At 39.1% G+C, this 23052-nt stretch overlaps 1 protein-coding gene across 12 annotated transcripts in view; it reads left to right on the forward strand.

The window, feature by feature from the left end:
• The window catches only part of Dh31-R (Diuretic hormone 31 Receptor), a 217053-nt gene that overhangs the window by 17993 nt on the left and 176008 nt on the right, over positions 1-23052 (forward strand). For 6 of the 12 annotated variants that reach the window (XM_076519204.1, XM_076519201.1, XM_076519212.1 and 3 more), the window contains one exon: positions 22506-22572. Coding sequence is in view for 5 of the 12 variants with exons in the window: in XM_076519201.1 (XP_076375316.1) it covers positions 22546-22572 (27 nt within the window). In the remaining 7 variants the exon portion in view is untranslated. Of the gene's footprint in view, positions 1-8138; positions 10557-22505; positions 22573-22851; positions 22869-23052 lie in introns of those variants that run through there. The other 6 variants (XM_076519205.1, XM_076519210.1, XM_076519209.1 and 3 more) reach the window with 4 other exon arrangements.

Genomic DNA, 23052 nt, shown 5'->3' on the forward strand with positions numbered 1-23052 from the left:
TGCACAGATTTCAATTTATAATTTAATCGAATCGATTTTATCACCTTGATTGCCGTGGTACAATCTTTATGCTAATATATTCAGTGCGACAAATCTGATAAAATAGAAAAAGAATAGTCAGTATTGTACATTTTAATTTTGCAATGTTTACTTCAGTAAATAACTGACTTTCATTTCATTTTCGGTATTCACACACACACACAATTTTTTATCTTCAGATATCAAACGTGAATCAAATTTATCATTGCACATTTTAAACATCGAAATACGTAAATAAATCTCTACATTTATTAATAAATCATTACATCAATAAATAAATCACTACACACATAAATAAATCACTGCACAGATGAATAAATCGCTATACAGACAAATAAATCACTACATACATAAACAAATACGCACGTAAACAAATAGTGATTTGTTTATTTATATACGTAGATGAATAAATCCTTACGCATTTAAATAAATGAAAAGAGAAAATCGCGAGATTGGTCTTCTTCGACAGAAAAATCGAAGGGATAACTCGTAGATGTGTGGTTGAATCAATAAACCCAAGAACGAGAAAGAGCAGATAAATTTCCTGCACGACGTTTCCGAGATCCATTGGTTCCGCGTGCCTAAAAGAAAATCATAGATCTCTGACGACATTTGGTGCCGTTTCGTGTCGGCTGCGAAACCGTCAGATCGCAGCAGTAATATAACGAATCGGCAGCAGCGCGGCGTGTTCCTTTTTCTCGGGGCACGCATGAGACTTTGAAGCGTGAACTTTACGCGAACTTCACGCGAGTTTTAATAAAGGTCGCCACGCGGAAGGTGCATGCCGACATTTGTACCTCGTGGGACGCCAATTCGAATCTTGCGACCGCAAGTTCCGAACGGGAGGCCGATAATTTGAATGCTTTCATCGGTCGGATTAACGTAGTCTCGATTCGGAGCTTAAACGTTACCTTGTTTCTCGATCCTACGGGCTGGATTTTGCAAATAGATTATGGTCGGGTGTATGCAGAATTTGGCATTGCTGAAAGGAATTTCTGCATTTATAGAAATTTTCGAAGGTTTTTTGGTCGCAATGTTTCGTGCGGTAGAACGCGTGCAAAAATGCAGATTTTTATGCATGTACAGAGATTGACAACGATGTTTTTAGTGACAATATAGAAAGAAGTAGAATATATGCAACATTTGTCATAGATTGCAGATTTTAACGCATTCATAAAAATCGACGAAGATCTGTGGCTAGTAATACGCAAAATTTTTCATAGACTGCTGATCTTTATGCATTTATAAAAATTGACAAAGATGTTTCCAGCGGTAATGTTCAATGTAATAAAATGTATGCATAATTATGAATATTGCGTACGAACCGGTGACACACGTGGAAACAATCTATTAATGTTTGAAATTTTTGGAATTTAATTTTTTGGTTCAACGACATCGTAATATAAAATATCGCGTAGGACTAGCATAAAAATGTAATTACACCAGTGAGATACGAATAATGTAGATCGGAAATGAAAACTTAAAATAATAATGAAAAACAAAATACTATGCTTGTCATAAATATAAACGAAGCAAGAATAATGAACGTTCCAGTGGAGATCAATGAGTCATGCAGCTTGCAGCGAACTTAACGAGATCGTTCATAAGGAAAGTAATTATGTTACCGTTGTTCTCTTCTTTGATGTTTCTTTTTTATGAATTCTGCGATCGTTGCATTATTACTTCGTCTGTTCGTGTCTTTGCAGCGTCGAAGACAACACTTCAGCGAAATTGCTTTAGCAAAGGCTAGACCGTGAACGTAGACAGCATCGTATAAAATAAATTCAGAAACAATCGATCCGTATACATTTGCGCAAATGTAAATATGAAATTTGCTACTGCAAGTAATACATTTCCAAAAGACTAGTAAACAACTTCCAAGATACAGTGTAAATAAATACTGCTGCGCGTAAAAATCTACCGACATGTAATCTCGCTTTTATTGCTCTGAAAATGAATTCGCAAAGTGTATAGATTTGAATATTAATTTAACAGAAATTTCAGTTCGAAGGACCTAATACATTATGGACAATGCACGCTTACCGAGAAAAGTTAAGAAACTTTACATATCGTTGACAATTGCGTAAAATTCGATATTCTAATAAACATACCGCTTGTTCAGTTAAAAGTAGATATTATAGTGGTGCATATAGTGTATTGTTTACATGATTACACGACAAATAAAAGAAATAATGAAACTAAAAATATGTAAAGGATAACTAAAAGAAAAAAAGAAACAACTCAAAAATAAAATAAAAGTTAAACATTAAAGAATAGTAGAAGAATAAAATGAATATTTTCGTCGACACGATGCAAAAATTCGTATCCTACGTCAAGAAGGTCTACTACAGTCGAGAGCATGCATCTGCGTAACATGTTTCCCAACTCCGAAGCGTATAAATACAAGCAGAAGTATGAAATGATCGAGTAGCACCAAAATTCCCGACGCAATAACACCGTTAGAAGAAGAAACTGAAATAAATACGGTGGCCCGTGGAAGCGACCCAAAATCATATTCCAATGGTAGCAGCCCGCGCGGAAGCGGATTTTCAATACAGGAAATAAAACTACGGCGTCGCCAGTAAAATCGCTGTAAAACGCGGCAACTTTACGAGCATTACGTTCAATAAAATAGGAAACCTACTTTCGTAATGTCCACTTGGTTCGTAATCTCGGGAAAAGCTTAATGGAAGGAGTAAACACACTACTTCTGCAAATTGGCACGCAAAAATGCGGTACTGCGGTGTCGTAGCGCCCGGATCGTGCCAGTTCGGAAAACAAGATTGCATAGGGGAAGTTCCGCGATCGCCCTTGTCTCTCCTCGTTTCTTATGTGCTGCGTCAAAAATTTATGAAGCATTGCGGTATACAACCGCGTCCCGTTCGTCGGAATCGCGGGCACCGATTTAAGGGAGCGACGGGCTCACGGATCGCTTGGCCGCGGAGCGATGATTTATCTGGGACGAGAAATCGGTTACGAAGTTTTCGAGTGGCCACTCCGGCAGATTCTGCGCTGCGATACGTAGACATCGTTGGAAATATCTCTGTTCTCCGGAGGAATGTCGGTCGGCCCGGAAGATACATGGAAGAAACGCGAGGTCTCCGCGGTGCCGTAGCACGGCGGCCATATTGGAGCGACGTGAAACGTGATTTTCTTCTGAAACGTGATTACACAGAGACACACACCGAGACTCGGATGCTCTCGGTCGAAACTGCTCTCGTCGCCGTCCCCGAAACTTTAATTAAACAGATTTCGCCGGTTGAACGTTCCATTCGATATTTACGCGAGAGTCCGGATCCCTAATTTCCGCTTCGTATGGCCGCGCGAGGAGCACGCGGGATCTATGTATATTCAAAGGGAATTTTAGAATAACGGTTATTTATTCAGAGACGTTGATGCGCGCGAAGGTGAATTCGGAAACGAGCAGGTTTCAGTCAGAGTTTGGTATATTTTACTCGAATTACGAATTAGATCTTATTCGGAGAATTTACTCGAAATGTTATTCGAATCAAATTTTATACGAAGAATTTATTTGATATCTTGTTCGAGGAATTTATTCGAAACGTTGCTCGGGGTAAAATTCTATTCGAAGAATTTATTCGAAATATCATACGGATAACATTTCGTTCGAAGAATTGATTCGAAATATTATTCGAATAAAATTTTATCCGTAATGTTACTCGAATCAAATTTCATTCGAATATTATTCGAATTTATTACTCGAATTTATTCGATATATTATCCAGAATGAAATGTATTCGACATGTCGTTCGAATACAATTTTATTCGAATAATGTACAACTATGGTTTGTGGGAATATTTTTGTCGGGAAACTAATTGGATCGTGTATCATGGACTTGGAAAGAAATTTACAATATTTCATGACATAATATACGCGATATACGGTGCGTCCCATTTAGAGAAAGAAGAAAGAAGAAAGGAGAAAGTAGAAAGCAGTTTATATGTTTGTTAATTGAAGCGATTGGATTCGATACTCTGAATAGACTTGACAAAAAGATGACATCTCTATAGTTTTAATGGACGAAGTAATTTGCGGAGCGTTGCTTTTTCACGCAACGTCCTCTGTATACGGGGAAAAATGCGACTATTTGTCGCAAAAGGCGGATAAAGATTAAAGGCTGGAAAAAAAGTAGTTAAACTTGCGCTAGTCATAACTTGCATGGCAGATGATCGATAAATCAAACAATTTTCGCCGCTTATTCTATTGGATCTCTGGAAACATTCGAAACGAAACGTGGCATTTTCAGTCAACTGTATACACATATAAATTGTTCGAAATTATATTTCGGCCGATGGAAAAAAATCGTGGATGCAGCGAAACATATAAATTGGACAGTCGGACTGACAATTGCGAAAACGGAGAGTTCGTTTTTCGAAATACAAATTTTCGACAATTATTTTCCATGTACTACCACACTGGTATTTTTGTAACGAATTCCTTTCTGCTTGATAGAATTCGGAACGAGAAAATTTCGAAAATAAATTACTTGCAAAAAGCGATAGGAATCTTTTTGATTCAATTTTTTTTTCATTATTTTACGGATATTGCAATTACACAAAGAAATCACTGCCGCGTCGAAACTTGATCAGATTCAGAATAAAATGCTTGCTTCGTGAATATTTTCGGATACATTATGTTACGTTGTCAAATGATGAAGTACATTTCAGACAAATGAATCAAAAACTATTTTAAGGTATCACTCATTCCAAACATTTCGTTACGAAATTATTATTAGACTGCAGATCTTTATGCAAAATGAAAATAATCTGCATAGCTCACAGAAGACAGAAATCAAATAGGATTCTTCTTTTAATATTAATTATTAATATTTCTTCTTTTAATACTTTTGCCACAAATGCATTATCGAAATATCTCGAACAAAGCCAGCATTTACAGTTTTCATAAACTCCTTTGGACGGTGTGTCCGCGTTCGAACGTCCCCATTTACAAGTCTCACCTCGCGTATTCATCGGAAATGCATAATGTATACTGAACGAGTTACAATTACCGAAATCGAGACGAATATCCGGGACCAGCCTTAATTAACGCAACGATTGTCGTCGCGCACTAAATGCGGGCCGCGATCGTCCATGAAAATAATTCCTGCGTGGGCACGGGCCGCGTTTAATTGAATTTTATCTCGATCGATCAACCGCACACGCGATTCACCTTCGGAAATGAAAGCGCAGTTCATCGATCTTTTCATCAACGGTTTACAAACCTTCTGTCGAACTATTTTCTCTCGTTATCATCGCATTTCTATGACAAGCGCCCTCCGTTATTGCTAGCTTTCATACACTGGACAAAGGGCAACGTAAATTTTTCAATCGCAGCATTTGTTTCGTGCGTTCTCCAAGATTAAGCAACCTCAGATCGCCTTGTATTATTACTAAATTTTAGACTGCGGATTTTTCAGAAGAAAAGTTACGAAAAATGAATATTGTCCGAACTTCTGCAGAACGAAAGTTGTCTTCGTTTGTGCGCGGTATACACATTGTCTTCGTTCATGCAAAGTAAAAATTGTTTATATTCGTGCAGAATAAACATTGTCCGCGTTTGTGCAAGTTAAAAATTGTGTGTTCCATAGATTATTTTGATTGGCCCAGAAACAGCGAGAATAAAAAAGATAGCCGCCGCAACATCGATATTCGTGCCCCGAAAGTGGCCCTTGGCCCTAAACCGTCCCATTTTCTCGCGTTTCTTCTGCCAACGTCTCGGAAATCGTTAGAAGCGTGTCAGTTGTTTCAGAGCACGGCGTAAATATCGCCAGACACCGGTTGATTGGGCCATTCGACTTTTCTACAGGTGCTCGGCGCAGGTAAATTGATTTGAACGCCGCCGGGAGCCGTGTGTTCGTACCGTTGATGGTTTCATTGCTCGGCATGCTTACTTTCTCGCCGGATTCGATTTACGACTCGCGGGCCGGGATACACGCGGAGATTGAAAACGTCCGGAAAATGAATGAACGCCCGTATTCGGCTAACCGAAAGCAACAGTGAAATATGCCGGCCGGGGTCTCACTTCTGGCCTGATATCGCGTTTGCTCCGGACAATGGGCAATCTCTCTCACCGGACCGTTCTGTGGACCGCGGGATCGCGCATCCCCTTTAACAGTACACGATTTATTCAAATGCACGCGAATGGAATTGTCGCGTGAAAAATTGCCGAACGTCGGACGCGCGAATCTTTTTTCGCCGAGTCTGTCGGCGCGTTTCGCGCTCGTAAATTGGCCCGCGAGGTTTTTGTGTGATTGCCGTTTGAATGTTGATCGACGCCGGCACGGGAACGGTCGGTTTGCATTGAATTTTATAAATAAGTAGACACTTTGCCGCGGCATCATGCAACTTTTATTAAGCGATGGAACATTTTATTAAACGACGAACATATTTATTAAACGACGGACATATTTATCGAACGATGGACAATTTTATTAAACGATGGACACGTTTATTAAACGATGGACACATTTATTAAACGATGGACGTATTTATTAAACGAAGGACAATTTTATTAAGCGACGAAGAATTTTATTAAACGATGAAGAATTTTGCTCAACCGTGGAAAATTTTATTGAATGACGGAGAATTTTATTCAACCATGGAAAGCTTCATTCGACCATGGAAAATTTTATTGAACGATGGATAATGTTATTCAACCATGGAATATTGTACCAACCTGTAGAAAATTTTATTGAACGACAGCTGAATAAAAGAACGTTTCGGTAAAATTTTGTATCTGGTTTTCGAGAGAACGCGAGTTCGATTTGTAAGTTTGTCACCATTTTGATTAAATTGCGGAACGGGGAACGAGGGGAAAGTTATTTCGGATTGAAGCTCTGTTACGCGTTATTAGTCAAATGACGTGTTGATATATTTAACAGTATTACTTTTATATGTATATTTTGGTCCAAGTCAGAGAGTTTAACATATTCCGACATAATGGCAGCGCGACGACGGAAACCGTGGCAACGTTAATTGGCACGTGAACATTCAGCAGTTGACGAATCTAATACCACGGCCGCATCCTTCAAAATTTACATGCACCCATCCCTGTAATTAGTCTTGGTAGTTTCCCTGTACCTGTTGCGAAATTTTAGCGCATCTGCTATGGGAACACGTAATCTGCGATATCATTACGAGCAGACCGCGCATTCTAATGCATTCTAATACAAAAATTTGACGAACGAAGAAAAACAAAAAATTCGAGTATAAACATCTCGTACGAACAAGCGAGAAAAGAAGCTGATTAAATCTCCGATCAATTTAGCTTTCCACGTAGATGACGTATCCTCGCGAGCGGAAGGTCATACGAAGATTTGATTCCCCGAAGATGAGAATATCGCAATAAATATTCTCAGTCTGGTGGATCTGAATCGAAACGTAATGGATGAGCCAGCAGCCTTCGTTCTCGCGAGACGAATACATCTCGAGATTGTTCGCGATGCGATGAATCGGTGAATCGCTTCGTTGACGTCGTTCCGTCGCGGCTGAAATAATAACGCGACCAGGTGGACCGTTTTCCCGACCGATCGATGAACATCGATCTCAGGATCGACGGGTTCCTTGCGATTTTTTTGCGATCGACAGTTTCCTTATGATCGCCCATTTCCTTGCGATCGACACGCCGACAGGTGATCAACGCGTGTACTCTAGAATATCAATCGGACGAATCGCCGATGCTCGTTTCCTGGGACTCGATTAACATTTACAGCAGCGTCAATACGCGAGTTACTCGGCCAATTCGATTAACACGTGTAACTGTCGATCAAGCTCGCGCTGGTGCACCGAAACGGTGAGATTTATGGTTACGCTTGTAGCTTCTTGCAACCCTGAGCTATTCCTTCTCCTGTAAACTCATTTCTGGTTGCTAGCTGTCGAGTGCAGCCGAAGCGGTAGTAATGGTTCCGTGATGTGTATCTTAACACTTCGTGGACGAGGATTTTGTCAACTGTTAAGAACATTTTGCTCGCAGAATTAGATTACGTATCGGATACGTGAACAATGGCGAAAATGGACAATGTGTCTTTTGTTATGCACATGATCGAATTATATTTTCAGTTGAAAACCTGGACTTTGTTTTATATACAATTGAAGTTCAATTACGAAAATCAATTACGAAAAAATCGATCTAGATTTCAAAGAATTCTAGCTCGAAAGATATGTAAAACAAAATTGATATGAATACGTATTAAATACATACTAAAATAACTATTAGACTTTATGTATCTGAAATAACTAAAATCAGTGTTACTCGATTCTGTTAAAATCACTTAAATTGCTCATCGATCGCTGTTTTGTCGTCGATCATTTTAATCGAAACTTTCACCCCAGCCTGATGTTTATTTCGCGCGGAACTCGAAACAAGCGTTTTTTGCTCGGTTCGGAAAGTATTCGAAGAATTCGATTCACCTGGCCGTGTTGCAGTTTGTTTGAACTACGGTATGGATTTCACTCGCTCGTCCCGTTGCGGAAACGATCCACGCTCACGATTATAGTTCGCGGTGAAATTCAATTCGCCGAAACTTTTCGTATGCGGCATTCACATCGATTCGATCGAATGCACGATGCCGGGCGTGACTAATTTCGAAGAAGCTTTTCCGGTGGTTCGTTCGGGTTCCACAGGAAATCGTTGTGCGTTGGAAACGATGTTCTGTCGGATGTGTATCGCCGACCGAAAAATGGCAGAGGGAGTTCTCGTTGCGACGCGGCATTTATTTTACAATAAATGATATTCGATTATATTCGCGATCACAGTTTTATTAATCAATGTCTGATCAAGCTAAGTAAATAAATAAATGTTAGCAATTAAAAATCAAGAAATAGCTATTTCAGTTATAACTTCGTTCTTGTTTTCTTCAGAACGAACACTTCGCATTTTTTTTTATTAATTCTCTCGACTTCCATGTTTGATGGACAGTTGCATCTTTGATCCAGTTTTCGCTAAATGCAGTGTCGACGGATTGGAAATTGTTTTAATAGAACGGCGACGATTACGATTACGATTACGCCAACGCCTTTACGCTCAGTATAATGTGATCGCGATAGTTTGCTGATAATTGCCGGTACGTCGCCTGTGTTTCATGGACGACACGATGGGAGCCGATTGGAGATGACCATTACCCGGGGACCAATATTTGTCAACGATGTATAATATACGGGGTCTCGAGTGGGCCGTTGTTCAACGGCGCAAGCTGTTTCGTAAACGGCGATTCAATTTACGTTGGAAATCGTACGTTCTTCGGTGCTCCACGGCTGACCCAGCCATACTGTTGTATGTTCTGTACTTTGGCAAAATTCTCGATGGCGACCGCTTTCCCTGATACGGATCATCTAATCCTGGCGCATGCGACGCATAATTGTCCCCTCTTCGCAGAAAGACTAATATTTTAGTTGAAAATCACGTTAGCCGCGGCTTCAGGCACTTTAACCCTCGGTCTGCTGTAACCGGCTCATACTGACTCAGTTTACTTACTTATATTCTGTTAAACAAACATCGAATCTAAATGTAATACTGGTAAATTCGATATTATCAATGTCACTAATTACCCAGATAGCATAAAGACGTCTTAAAGACGTCTTAAAGACGTCCATTTTAGGGCGTACGACGTTCAGACCTAAAATAGACGTAAAGTGGACGTTTCTAAGACGTCCAGTGCTTGTTGGGTACTAGACCGCGGATTTTTTATGCATTTATTGGTGAAAATGAGCGGCTGAAATATAAAATTGTGAAGACATAAGAAGAACGCTGCTTTCAACTTATCCAAATTATTAACAGAAGCAGTTTATTTTTATATAATTTTCGTTTATTACAATCGTCTTCGAAAATTTCTATTTTGCAAAAAGATCCGCAGTGTACTAATTACCAATCGATATCGATCTGTCTCCTAAATAAACCACTCACAAAAATTCGAACTTCATTCAATAAGATTCCAAAGAATGTTGTATTATTTATTGCTGCAATTTAAAATCGATTGAGCAATAATTCTATGAATTTCCAAGTCTGCTGTCAGATCGCGAAGTTTTACGCGTTCATGAGAAAACCGGCTCACTCACGCGTGATTTAGAAATATTGTATTTCGCATAAAAATTCGCAGTCCGGCACTTCGATCGTACATTTTCATAGCGTTCACGAGCGCCACGATTAAAGATACCAGTCGCGTCCTTCTTTCTTGTAACCGACGATCGTATTTCTGTTACGCGAGCGAACGTTTGTGATTCGCATCGACGCGACCGTGTGCAAATGCAAGGAACAATGTGTGGGCAGCTGCATCCGAACAGATAGAATTGTTCACGTATTTCGAGCGTCGCGCGTCATTGTTCGATCGCTTTCGTTCTGGGCCATCTTCAATTTAGCAAGGTAAATGCGCGATTGTTTCTTGCCTGGATGCTCGAGCAACGATGGAACAATATTATCGACCAACATTTCGACACGGATGACTGAACCGCTTGCCGAATTTCAAGGTATCCTTTGTCAATTATACGCTGCAGTGAAAAAAGTAAGTAGCTCGATCGCACACGAGTCACAAAGAATCGTTTATTCGACGGAAGTATGCTTCGTTCGTTAAACACGTCGTCATATCGTTATGCATGTCGCTGCTCGAGATATGTCTAAACAATGAAATTCAATGAAATAATGAATATGTCTAAAATTTTCCCAATAATAATTTTGTTCTCGAAAATAATGAATTATTACATTCATTAAATTTTGTACTAATTCATATTATTACAAAAGTAATTGTTACATAGTGATCAAATAACTGGAACGTCAGATCGGATAGCTGATCAGCCGCAATTTAGCAATTTCATTTTCCGCGAAGGAATCGCGATCGGCGCACCATTTCCGGAAGGATTTCGCGGCGCACCGCGCGCGGCTTGATCGCGTCGATCCGGCTCGTAGATCGTGTCGAAAAGATTTCCGATAATACGATAACCAGCTGCGTTCCGCGAAATGCACGCGCGTAATGTCGCGCCGTCATAGATGCTGAATAATCGTCGCATCGATTCATTAAACGGCCTGGCGCGAATGCGAGTGCCGGGCGGTCGTCGCGACGCGTCGCGGGAATGAACCAGCCAGAGATGGCGGGGCCGATTTAATGAACGCGTCTGTTGACCGTAATCGTTGGCATTCCATCTTTCAGCTATCCCTCGGCCGCTAATGTCGGCCGATTTCAATAGACGTCAAAATCAACACCGCTGGCTGCGAGCTGTCGATACGACGCGACTCGCTCGAACAACAAGCCGCTAACGCCGATTCTGTTATTCGCGAAACAAATCCGGTTACTCGCCGGAACGCTGTCATCTGCTAAATGATGACGACTCGGAACGTTAATTGATAGTGTGCCGCTTTGTGGAAGCCGCGGACGGATCGTTTTTACGATCAGATACTACGGGTTTGTTAACCTTTCGGACGTAGGGCGCGCGAAATGTCTTCGATTTGCTGATGCACGATCGTTTACGTCTGGACGTGGCATTCTAAACAGAGTCCGGCAAAATTTCTTTTCGAATGACGAATGTGAGGTATAGATTGACGGATAACATTTTATTCGACGCTATCGAATAAATATCCGATCGAATATAAATTTATCTGGATTTTATTCGAATAAGAATTCAATTCAATACGACTGCATATTCAGGTCTAATTATTTTCAACATTCTATCATTTTATATTTCCTTTACAGCATTACATAATTTACTGCTTACTAAGTGATCTGAGAAAATTCTTTGAGTACAAGAAGGTAACACAGTAATTTTTTCCTAATTCGTGCTCAGATTGCGAACGAAAATGGACAATTTGAGAATAGGAGATACGATTATTCGAGCCTTGCGTCTCGTTTTTATAGTAGCTGACAATCGGTAACTGTCTCCTCTTCCGGAATTGTCCATTTTTGTGCGCAATCTCAGCGTGAATTAGGGAGAAATTACTGTATCCTCGTGGTACGAAACGGAACATAGTTTCGAATTTAACAAAGTTTATCTGGCTTAGAATTGTCCTTTGTCAATTTAGTGTGCACGCGATACAGACGTGCACGCGCGTTAATTAATTGAACGTGACAGAGTGAAAATGTTGGATTGTTGAACTATCACTTGTTCATTATATTGTTGTGATTCTGGATTTACTGCCCGAGTTCAATTGTATAATTCTCCCATAGAACTTGCATCGTCTCTTGCGAACTTTGTGTTTTTCCAGATGGTCGCACTGGGTCGATTTCGTTTTGAACGCTCAAATATTTACATTGCTTTACATAACATTGCTAAGTTCTTTTTAGCACGAAGACCTTCTTTTTTGCGAAGATGCTGGAGTACGGACACGTTTAAACAGGAGCGATAGGAAAACTGTAAAAAAAACCAGGATTAAATGAATTCGTAGGGAAGAGGAGAGAACCGGCGAGTTGTGAAGTTAACAGCCTTTGATAAAACACGTGCCCAAGGTATTGAAAGAGTACAAAAGGAATGAGAATACACTGCGGAATCGTGGACGTTGAAAAACATTCAACTAAAAAACTGCGAAGCATTGAAGAAGCTATACAAGCTGAAAGAATTGAACAAACTTTAGAAGATGATCGAAATTCTGTAAATTTTAGACGATTAAAAGGATTCGAGCTAAGGGAGCTGAGGGAATTGAACAAACCGTGTAACACGATTGCAAGATCGATCGTAGAGGATTAAAGGATTTAATGGAATAAATTAAGAACCGTGTAAAGAATAAAAGTCTTTCATCAGCACCTTCAAAAAGATCTCAAATTAATTATAACTACTGATGTCTTCATCGAATGCACAAAAATCAAGCAGCGAACTCGTGGCAGCGAATTTCGAATCTCCAACCACGAGTCGCCGAAACTCACCATAAAATGGTTACTTGGTTCGTAATTACATTCCGCACATCCCTTGCGGCACTTCTTTTTCATCTGCAGTTCGATCGCGTCGTGGCCGGAATAATGAATTGCAGATTCATGTTAATCGGCTTTCTATAATTAGAATGGAACCTGTTCGAAATGGCAGATCCAGTTTTTCAGTTCGCTCCGCACAGCCTGAAACTGGAATGTCCTAGATATTCCAGTCGATCCTCGAGGACTATACCTTTCGAAGAGCTCGCGTACGATCCTCTTTACACGCCTACGATGAATATTTAAAACTTCCGTTCACAGTTTTGCCATGCGATTCTCTCGAACAGCTGCCCCATACTGAGCTTCGAATGTCAGTTTACATTTTCCCAGCCCTGTTAGCCCGATGATCGTTCGTTCCGATCGATTCTTCTTTTTTTTGTCCAGCAGATAACGCAAACGTCATAGTGATTGCACCTGTCCAGTGATCGGACATCAATTTACATTTTCATTAGATTACCGATCTATTTCTTCCGTATTACTTTGTCGAATTGTTCGAATAAAGAATTATTCGAATAAAGAATTATTGGAATAAATAGGTAGAATAATTTATAACGAATAAAATGAATTATTATCACGAAAAGGAATTTATTCAAATAATTATCATAGACAAATATTTATTCGAAACAATTCAAGCAATGCCTAAACTCTGGTATAAGTTACATGTTAAAACCGAAGTCAACATTTTCGAAAACGTGACTAACACCACTATGATTCACTGGTACATTTATCTCGCACGTTTCCTTCCTCGAATGGGTAAAAGTTCGGTCGCGAGTTATGGTTTCGATAAATGAAATCGCGATGAAAAAAAAAGAAACGGCGCCGAAGCAACCGATTCGCCGACTGATTTATAGAAAATTTACCTGCGAAATTTCGCGGCGTAATTTATTATAGCAGTTCCTGATGGCCGAAAACTGGAACTGACGACCCAGATTCTAATGGGGACCACGGAAATCGGTCTCTACGTTGTTGATTCATTGTTACAGCCGCGGCTCTGGTCCCCGAACGAGCCGGCAGTAAATTTTTTAAAACGCTCGCTAGTTTTACGACCGCCCGGCATGATTATCGTTCGGATTTACTGTTTTATCTTTATTCGAATTTACCTTTATCCCGATTTACCATTTCACGGTTCGACGACTTTAATATCGCCGGTGTATGCGCCGCCTCTACTTTTTATTGAAAAAAAAAACAGATCGACAAACGGACGATCGTTTTACTTTTTTTTGTTAGAGAATTAATGGTTGTCTAAATATCTGTGATTTACGACCGGTTGCTATATGTAGAAAGATCAGCTTTCAATTACGAACGACCGAATTTGTACAAAGTGTTTTCCTTGGCAACCGAACGTACCTCATTAACGAACGTTCGGACGATGGTTGCCAGAAAAATAATGATAGAAGCGGCAAGCATGGCGGTCGGACAGCAATAATAGTCTTCTATTCGTAGGAACTATCCAGTTGATGAATCGCTTTGCTTATAAGAGTCAATTGTTTCAGTAAATATAGACGTCGGTTTCCGGTTCGGAAAAATTGTGGGGGCAGGAGGCGACACTCCGCGAGCTCCACATTCGAGTAGCTTTTTGGCGCAGCTGTTCCCGTAAATCTATTTCAGCGTTACACACTTCGAACGTTTGTCGATCAAATCGATTCGCCGACTTTCTTCCCTCAGATTCCTCTCTTCTCAGTTTATCCCTGCACGGTGCAATTTAGATTCGCAATTTGCATTTCACTGTTAACACGTTTTTAGAATGTTCGGCTTAGATTAGACGTTTCATTTGACGGTGATCACTCGACTGCGGATTTTTATGGGAAATAAAATTCATTCCTTATTATTGAATGCTTTTAATCTTTTTACCGTTTGAAATTGCACATACCAATTTGTGTGCAAAATAAAAATTGGCCAAGTTAATTGGAAGAAAAGTTAGATGAAAATGTTTTTACCCTTTTAATAATTTTAATAAGTTGTACATAATATAAGAATACTCTTCTAATGTCTCGACAGTTTCGTTTTTAACTTCATTGATTTTGTCACAAATAGATAAAATCCGCGGTCTAGTGATGACTGAAATAACATTGTGCAGTGGCCATGCGAGTTGGTATTGGTTTCAAATAATATCGTACAGTGGACATGCAAGTTGATATAAATTCCAAAATATCGTGGCCCAGAAGCCGTGCAAGTTCGAACGAATTTCAAAATATTCCATAAATATGCAAACAGCATTTTCGAAATAGCATTCAACAAAAATCCTACATTTTAACATTTCTCAGCTTAATGATTTATTTTACTGCAAAAATCTTGCTATTTCACATACGAATAAATCATCTACATTCTCGTTAAAAAATTATTTAAAAAAAGTACACCCTACTTCTCTTCTGAAACCTCATTGTTTACGCGAACATAATTAAACAATTTTAATAACTGTTCCTCCCAACAGTTGCAAACACGAGGTAATAAAAATAAAAATTCGCCTCGCATCTGAAAGTAAAACTGGTCCAGAAATATGGAGTGATGTATTATTTGTCACTTGGTGGTACCTTTGTTCTTCGCAACAAAAATATGACGTGTACATTGAATAATGGGCCAACCGTAAAAAATAGCACTCCGAAATAGAAGGCGAAGAGTCCTTGAAAACGAATGCGAAACGTTAATAATGGCATCTACCATTCGGTCCACGTTGTCGACGTTCAGAAGAAACGAAGCAGAAAAAGAGAATTCGCGTGACAAACTGAAAACGTGTCGGTGCTGTGAACAAAATGGAACCCAGCGAACCACTATTATTATGGTCTAACCCTACCTTAATAATTCTTTCGTCACATCGATTGTTATTTCATGTAGAAGCCCAATTTTACATAGAAACTACAATATAATTGCATAAATAAATGAATATCATGGAGATTGAGTTTGAACAAATATTTTCTTTCAAAAATTACAAGTAGACCATGGATTTTATGCATTTATAACAAAAGTGAATAAGGACTATTGCACTCTATTGCACTCTATGTTTGACTTGCTGAAATTACTAAAAGGAAAAATTAATATTTATTTCATTTCTATTTCTAACAATTCACTTAACAAATTTTTATTTCGCTTAAAGATAGAATGTAATACGTGTGAATTTTATGTGAATTTTTGTTATCTTTTTTGTCGTTCCAAGTAATAGCAATTTAAAAAATTCTTGTTGCCTCTATCTAATAAACTAATATCTCAAAAAAAAAGAATTCAAGGAATTTATGATATATTAATAAGACGGTAGCATTAATATTAGTAATATAATATCAATAACATTAATAAAATATTAATACTATAATAATATGTATACAAAATATATTAGTGACAAAATATTAATAATATAATATCAATGACATTAATAAAATATTATTATCAACGCACCCAGCACAGACCAAATCGAGCTTTAGAATTTTCTCAAAAATATAACGCAGCACCGCGAATTCCGAGACCGCGACCTTGCGGGGTTAAGTTCCGTGTTCCGAAAAAAGACGAAGGAAAAGCCGCGCGAAGAAGATCGTTCGAACGACGCAGGTGTCTCGTCTGTTGGCGCGTCGTTGATGAATGAGTCGGATTGGTATTGGAAAGTTGTGGTCGGTGGTTAACTGGTCGGATGCTGGCACATTGCCAAACGCCGCGTGTTAAGCCGCAACCATTCGTACAGAAACTATTTCTCGCTAAATCGAAGATCAGCCGATGTTCCTGGAACAACGTTGTAAGAAACGTTGGGCAATTCGTCTTCCGGACCGGTCGTGCGTGCTACCTTTGCCGATTAGCAGAACGGACGCCTGCGTTCGCGCTAATCGAACGACAATATTTACGAGGGCAGTCCTCGGAACGATTGCCGTTTCGTATCTGTGACTTGCAGTCTCTTTGACAGATCGTAATTCGACTGCAGTTCATGCGGATATATGTACCTACTCAGAATTATCGGATACGCCTGAACTCTGCCGAAGTTTGAACTTTCCTTGGACTCTGAAAAATCTAGAAAAATTTCGTAGGATACTTTTGAGCGTGATGTTTAAGCTGGAGTGTTCAAATGTTTTAGAGGAAACGATGGAGTGTCTCTTTGCAATTATATTTGGGCTGGAAGATCTCGTTGAAATCTTCAGAAGCTTTTCTGCACCGATTGCAACGAGTAGGAATTTATTTTTTCCCCTTTGATAATTGCTGCATAAAGCGAAATAAAAGCAGATCATTGCAAGAACGAGAAAATAAATAAATTTAAATTAATATTTTTCATAACTGTAATAAGTGCAAAATAATGTAATAATGTTCTTAAATTCTTCTAATGTTTTTTCTACTTGAATAATTGTAATATCGTCACGTCCTCTGTATTTTCAGTTGTTCAAAATTGCTTCATTTCCCGAAAACTGTGGGATAAACATATGTAAAATGTGGGAAACGTGAGATGAGAACGAAAGTGTTATTATCAATCCTCCAAATGTTTGTTATGCATAGCACCGATTCGATCGAGATCACGTGTTAGCGTGCACGATTTTCGTTGTAGATTAACAACCGTCTAAAATTAATGTAACAACGTGTAGCCAATTTGTTATCTGATTCGGACCCAGAGTTTCCCGGCGAAGAGAGGATATCGATGATGGGTTCGCATTAAAGGTTTTTCGACGTGTTCATTTCTGTAAATAGTACCGATCGAGCTATAATAAATAATTGCATTTTACGGAGCAGGCTTGTCTAATGTTGCGAATGATACGATAACGCTGATTGATCGGCTGCAAGAATTCAACAGGTTAACACGTTCGCTTTAAATGGCGCCGTTTCGCGTTATCGATGACTTGAGGATCAACAGACGATGCCGATTGTCGCCTGTAATACATATATCCGATTAAAAATTATACAAGCTTCGGACAACTGAAAATTTGCCGGAATTACATAATTGAAAATTGTGTCAGCATCGCGCAATTGAAAATTTGTCAGAATTGGTATAACTTATAATTATGCCAGCACTGTACAGTTTAAAAGTTATGATTGATTCGTACAACTTGAAACTCTGCCAGCATTGTAAAATTTTAAACAACGCTCGAATTGTACAATTTTAAATTATACCCGAATTCTATAATTCAAAGTAATGCGAGCATCGCACAGTTTAAAATAATGTTAATCTCGTACAATCCGAAATTATCTCAGCCATATACAATTTTCAATTATACCAGCACTGCAGAATTTAATGCAATACCAGCAGTGTACTATTTTAAATTATGCCAACGCGCTATACAATTTTATGCAGACGTGATACGTACGTTATGCCAACTTAACAAGCAGAATTTACTCGAAATATCCGATATTTTGCAGCAAAGCAGTCCAGAGGCTGCAAATAAGGTTCACGTGAAAACATCCTCACAGTATTATGCATTTTCACGTTATTATGAATGATCGATTTCAGTTCGCGACACACACAACACACACACACACACACACACACACACACACACACACACACAGAGAAGCAACAACCAGAGCCAAGTTATCGCTAGATCCTCACTAAAAGAACTCGAAATATCGACGTACTATTTTCAGCTCGTTAAAATCATCGTTATAGGAAAAAATACATTTGAATATAGTTGCTACCTCTTGCACCTTATGCAAACAATTTTGCATAAAGAACTGCAGCCCCGTTGTCGTCGTCCAATAGAAGCATCGCAGAATTCTATTCTCGATAATCCCTCGATCTTTTCATAAATACAGGATCATTCGTAGAATTTGCCTCGCTATCGTTCGCGTATCGCAGCCAAATTATAGACCGCGATTTTGTAATAAATTGCAGATAAAAAAGATATTAAATCGAGCGTAGTTTTTATTCAAATTACTGAGCAAGCGTGGAATGTACGCGATATATAGCGGTCAACGACGAAATCGGCTCCTTTGTTTCTGAAGCGTCGTTTTCCTTTTAATAGAAGCGCGGATTTTTCGGAACGTAGCGACGTAACGGGCGGGAAGATAAATGCGGACGTGTAAGCCGCAGTTATCTGGATCGGTGCAGTCCGTACGTGGGTGCGGGTAATAGCGTAACAAATTCGCGATAATGTAAGATTTCGCCGACTTCAAGTTTATGAAAGCCGTGCGCACAGAAAAAGCTCCGATAAGAGGATCTCTTCGACGGGGTCTTCTTAAAAATTGAATTACGTAAGCCCCGCGTTCCGGGCGCGATTTATTTCGAGCGACCCTATATATTTCGTTAAATTCTATCGGTCGCCACAAAAAGATACCTCGTTCCAATTTTTCTCCCATTGCCGCGGAGATATTTTCGCACGTCCTTTTGTCTCGCATCCGTCGCTTCTGCGACCGTGCACGCTCGGCCATTGGAATTCCAGCGTGGTAAATAGCTTGAAGAAGTTTCGCTCTCGTTTCACTTATAATTAGACGCTCAACCAGCATTAGTATCGTATCTGCTTCTTTCATTAATTAGCGATTGATACTTTCCATCGTTAAATCACGCGACGATGGGTCATCTTTGGGAATTTATTGCACGGGAACCGAACGATGCACAGCTAAACAACATATTGCAGTTTATTCGAGCATGATTCGGCATTGTCGACGAATTTTTGTTGCACGCTATGCTTGACAGTGTTATGTTAACACTAGGAGTACCGAGCCCCTAAACGCGACCGTATGTATGTTGTTTCGTAACAATGCCAAGACAATTCATTTATTTTAAAAATTTCTGCTAGAAATATTTTTGTAGCATCTCAAAAATTGTAAAAGAAAACAATCAGACGATCGAATCGTCCCTGAACAAATTGCGAAAGGCGTTTCAGCTCTGCATCACTTACTTCTCTTGCAATGAATTGTCAAAGATGATCTGGTTTTCGTAGAATTTCGGGTAACCACGATTTTCGTTTAATTGTATCAATTAAAAACGTGCTCCGCGAGTAATATTCCAGCAATATTAGTTTCGTCGATCTCGTGCCATTTTCGTTCGGCATGGCATCGGGATGTTAATTCAAGCCGCATTCCTATCTCATGGAGAAAATATCGAAGAATTATGGAAAATGGTACAGCAGAGGGCAAGTATTATCGGAACGCGATATCGGTTGTTTTCATGTTGTTCACCATCGTTGGTAATATAATAGTGCCTGTTATCATAGCAATCTCTCTGCGGTCGGTACCGATAAAATATGCAAATTCGTCGATAAGCCGAATGCAAACAGTTCGTTAACAACCTTGAACTGGATTAATAAATCCATGAAAGTCGCGGTCGAGTGGATCCTCTTCGTGTCTGTTGTGTGCCCTCGTGTACACTGTATGTATATATATCTCCTCCCCTCTTGTACTGCCAAGCTGAACAAACATTCAGAGGTGAATAATTAATACATTCCATTAGATCGCGACGGATGGAACCAAAATATTATTACACTCGAAACGTAGTCCTTCGATTTCTTAAATATTATTACAGTAAAAGTGACTAATTATATACAGGCAATCATGCGGTGTAAATTGATCAATTTACTTCGTACATCTTTGCAAGAAAGTAATTTTGTCGCTGCAGTACGCTCTGACAATTTTTCATATTTGGTACGTGTGGATATTGAACGTTGAACGTCGAAAACGTTGTTTATAATTTTTAACAGAACACGCACAGTATCGTCAAATATATTTAACGGAATGGAAACGATCGATTGTACAAACGCGCACTGTTAATATTTACACAATAGTAACACGTAACAATGTTCAAACAACGATACGATACATCGATTACACATAGCAGTGTACATCGGTTACATGATAACATTATAATTCGATGTATCTTAGGTGACAAATTTTAATCGATCAAACATAGATATTAGGATATTATCAAAAAGTTATTAAGTACAATGTTCCGTAAGAATATCGAAACTAACAGTAAGTAATATCGAACATATGTACATACGTGTAACAACCCTGTATTTGCTAAATAAACCACCTGGTTTAAAGCATTAATAAATATTCCCTCCGTATCGATATGATTGTCCTGTTTGCATAAATTATTTGCATCGAAATATAACAATTGTTCCATTTTAAAAAATAATATTTTATACCTGCTCTGTCATTAATTCATATAGCTGTATCATAATTCATTAACTATGATACAGCTATATGAATACAATAAGTTCAACTTTTATCTTGTACAATAAACATAAAAGTATTGTATCTCCTTGATTCGATGGAAATTTATAAATCGAACGATCATTTACATGATAGGAGTAAATAATAAATAATAGATTTTAATTTTTAGATTTACGTTTTCCATGAAACAAGAAGAAGTCGGCAAGCTAAGTCGGTAAAGCTCTTTAAAAACTGGAATTAAATATCTGCGCGAAGTGCGAATGTTCATCGATATTGATATTGCACCCCCTGTCGTAATAGTTTCCCTTTCCATGAGATCCCCCGCCGTATTGGGCTTCCCGGAGCGAACGGTGACGCGCATACACGAATGTCGGAATCGCGAAAATATTATCAGCGAGTAATGTAATTACACCGGGTACTTCGAAGTTTGATTAAGTTTCGGAGCACTTGCGCGATAATTCCGCGCGGCATCTACGCGTATGTGTGTATCTTATAACGTTAATACACGCCACGCCGGCATGATCGCGCCGCGAACAGTATATTTTCGCAGCTGCGAACATGATCAGCGGAACGATGCTGGCACACGTAGCGTACACAATTTAATTTCGGTATTATCAGATTCGACAGATTGAAAGAGATACGGAAAAATTGAACAGACAATTTTCTACGACTTTATCGGAGTGTTCTCTCTACGGTGGTTATGACGTTAAGCCTCGAAAAACGACCCCAAAAACTCCCACGAAATTTTAAGTAATTCGATCGAATGAAACTGGAAAATTAAAATCGTTCGTAAGAGATGATATTTGAATTCTTTTAAACGTCCTAGAAAAATTCAATTCGTTCGAATGTATCGCGACAAAAGTGAATTTTGATCGACTCAAGCTGAACTGTAAACTATCATAGCACAAAAGTTTTACATCGAATTTACCGTGTTCGTTGGATTCTCTAAAAAAAAAAAATGGAGTACCATGAAGGAAATAGAAGGGCACCGCAGCGAAAGTTCAGCGCATAAATTTCATCGTGTCAATAAAATGCAATGCCTGAATCATGCAGCGGGAGTCACGCAATTGGTGTTAAAAAAAGAAATAGCAGGATGACCATGACTGTGACCTTGCCTAGTCCACGTGCGCAAGATGCGTGCACGGTGCCATTGTTTGTTCCCCTTTTTGAACGACCTGTGCTTAACAATACGCGAAACAGCACTAAAAGCTGGTAAAAGGCGCGACTTGAAGCGAGAAAACAAAAGTTTCGTATAACTTCGTCGACGACAATGAACTGTCACGTGACAGGAATCGTTACAGCGTCATTCCGAGAAGTCAGAAACCAGGTTTTTTTTTAACGAACAAAATACATAATTACAGCTGAGAATTCATTTATTAAAATGCGTGCGGAATTTGTGGCGTACGTGGTTCACGATGCGCATATTTCCGATAAATATTTTGTCGGTGTTTTCCCGGACGTATTAAACGCTTTTCTATTTCTTTGTTGCAGATCGTGACAGGAAAGCATTAGCCCCGCAGTATTTTCAAGAATGGTTAATATGGACATGCAAATCGAGGTGAGCAAGTAAATACTTATTCATCAATTTGCATATATTTCTGGAATCTGGATTTTAGTGACGCATTAAATCCGTTTAATGTCGGTTGTAATACTAAAACATTTAGATCACAATTTCTCTTTATCTGCGAACATATTTTCTGTGAATTTTTATTGTCATCCATAATAAAACCGCGATAAAAGATTCTTACCCGCGAAGCTCTGGATCTATGCAAATCGCGCACAGCGTTCGAAACAACGTCGCAAAATATTGTAAACGACATTCATTTTTCTGTTGCAGTCGAGATAACCACCGAGGTATTTATTACCGTTTATTTAATTCTGCCGCGGTAAAATTTTCACCGCTGATAATTAGTTTCGCCGCCCGTTGGTGCTTGCCACAACTAATTTCTCCGTGTATCAGACCCAAATGCCGATAGCTCGCTGATTGTTTAAGCAATTATGCGTCGGCATGTTTTGTTTTCGGCGCAAATATTTGCAC

Source organism: Megalopta genalis, chromosome 2 (genome assembly GCF_051020955.1).
Source record: "Megalopta genalis isolate 19385.01 chromosome 2, iyMegGena1_principal, whole genome shotgun sequence".
NCBI classification, from domain to species: Eukaryota; Metazoa; Arthropoda; class Insecta; order Hymenoptera; family Halictidae; genus Megalopta; species Megalopta genalis.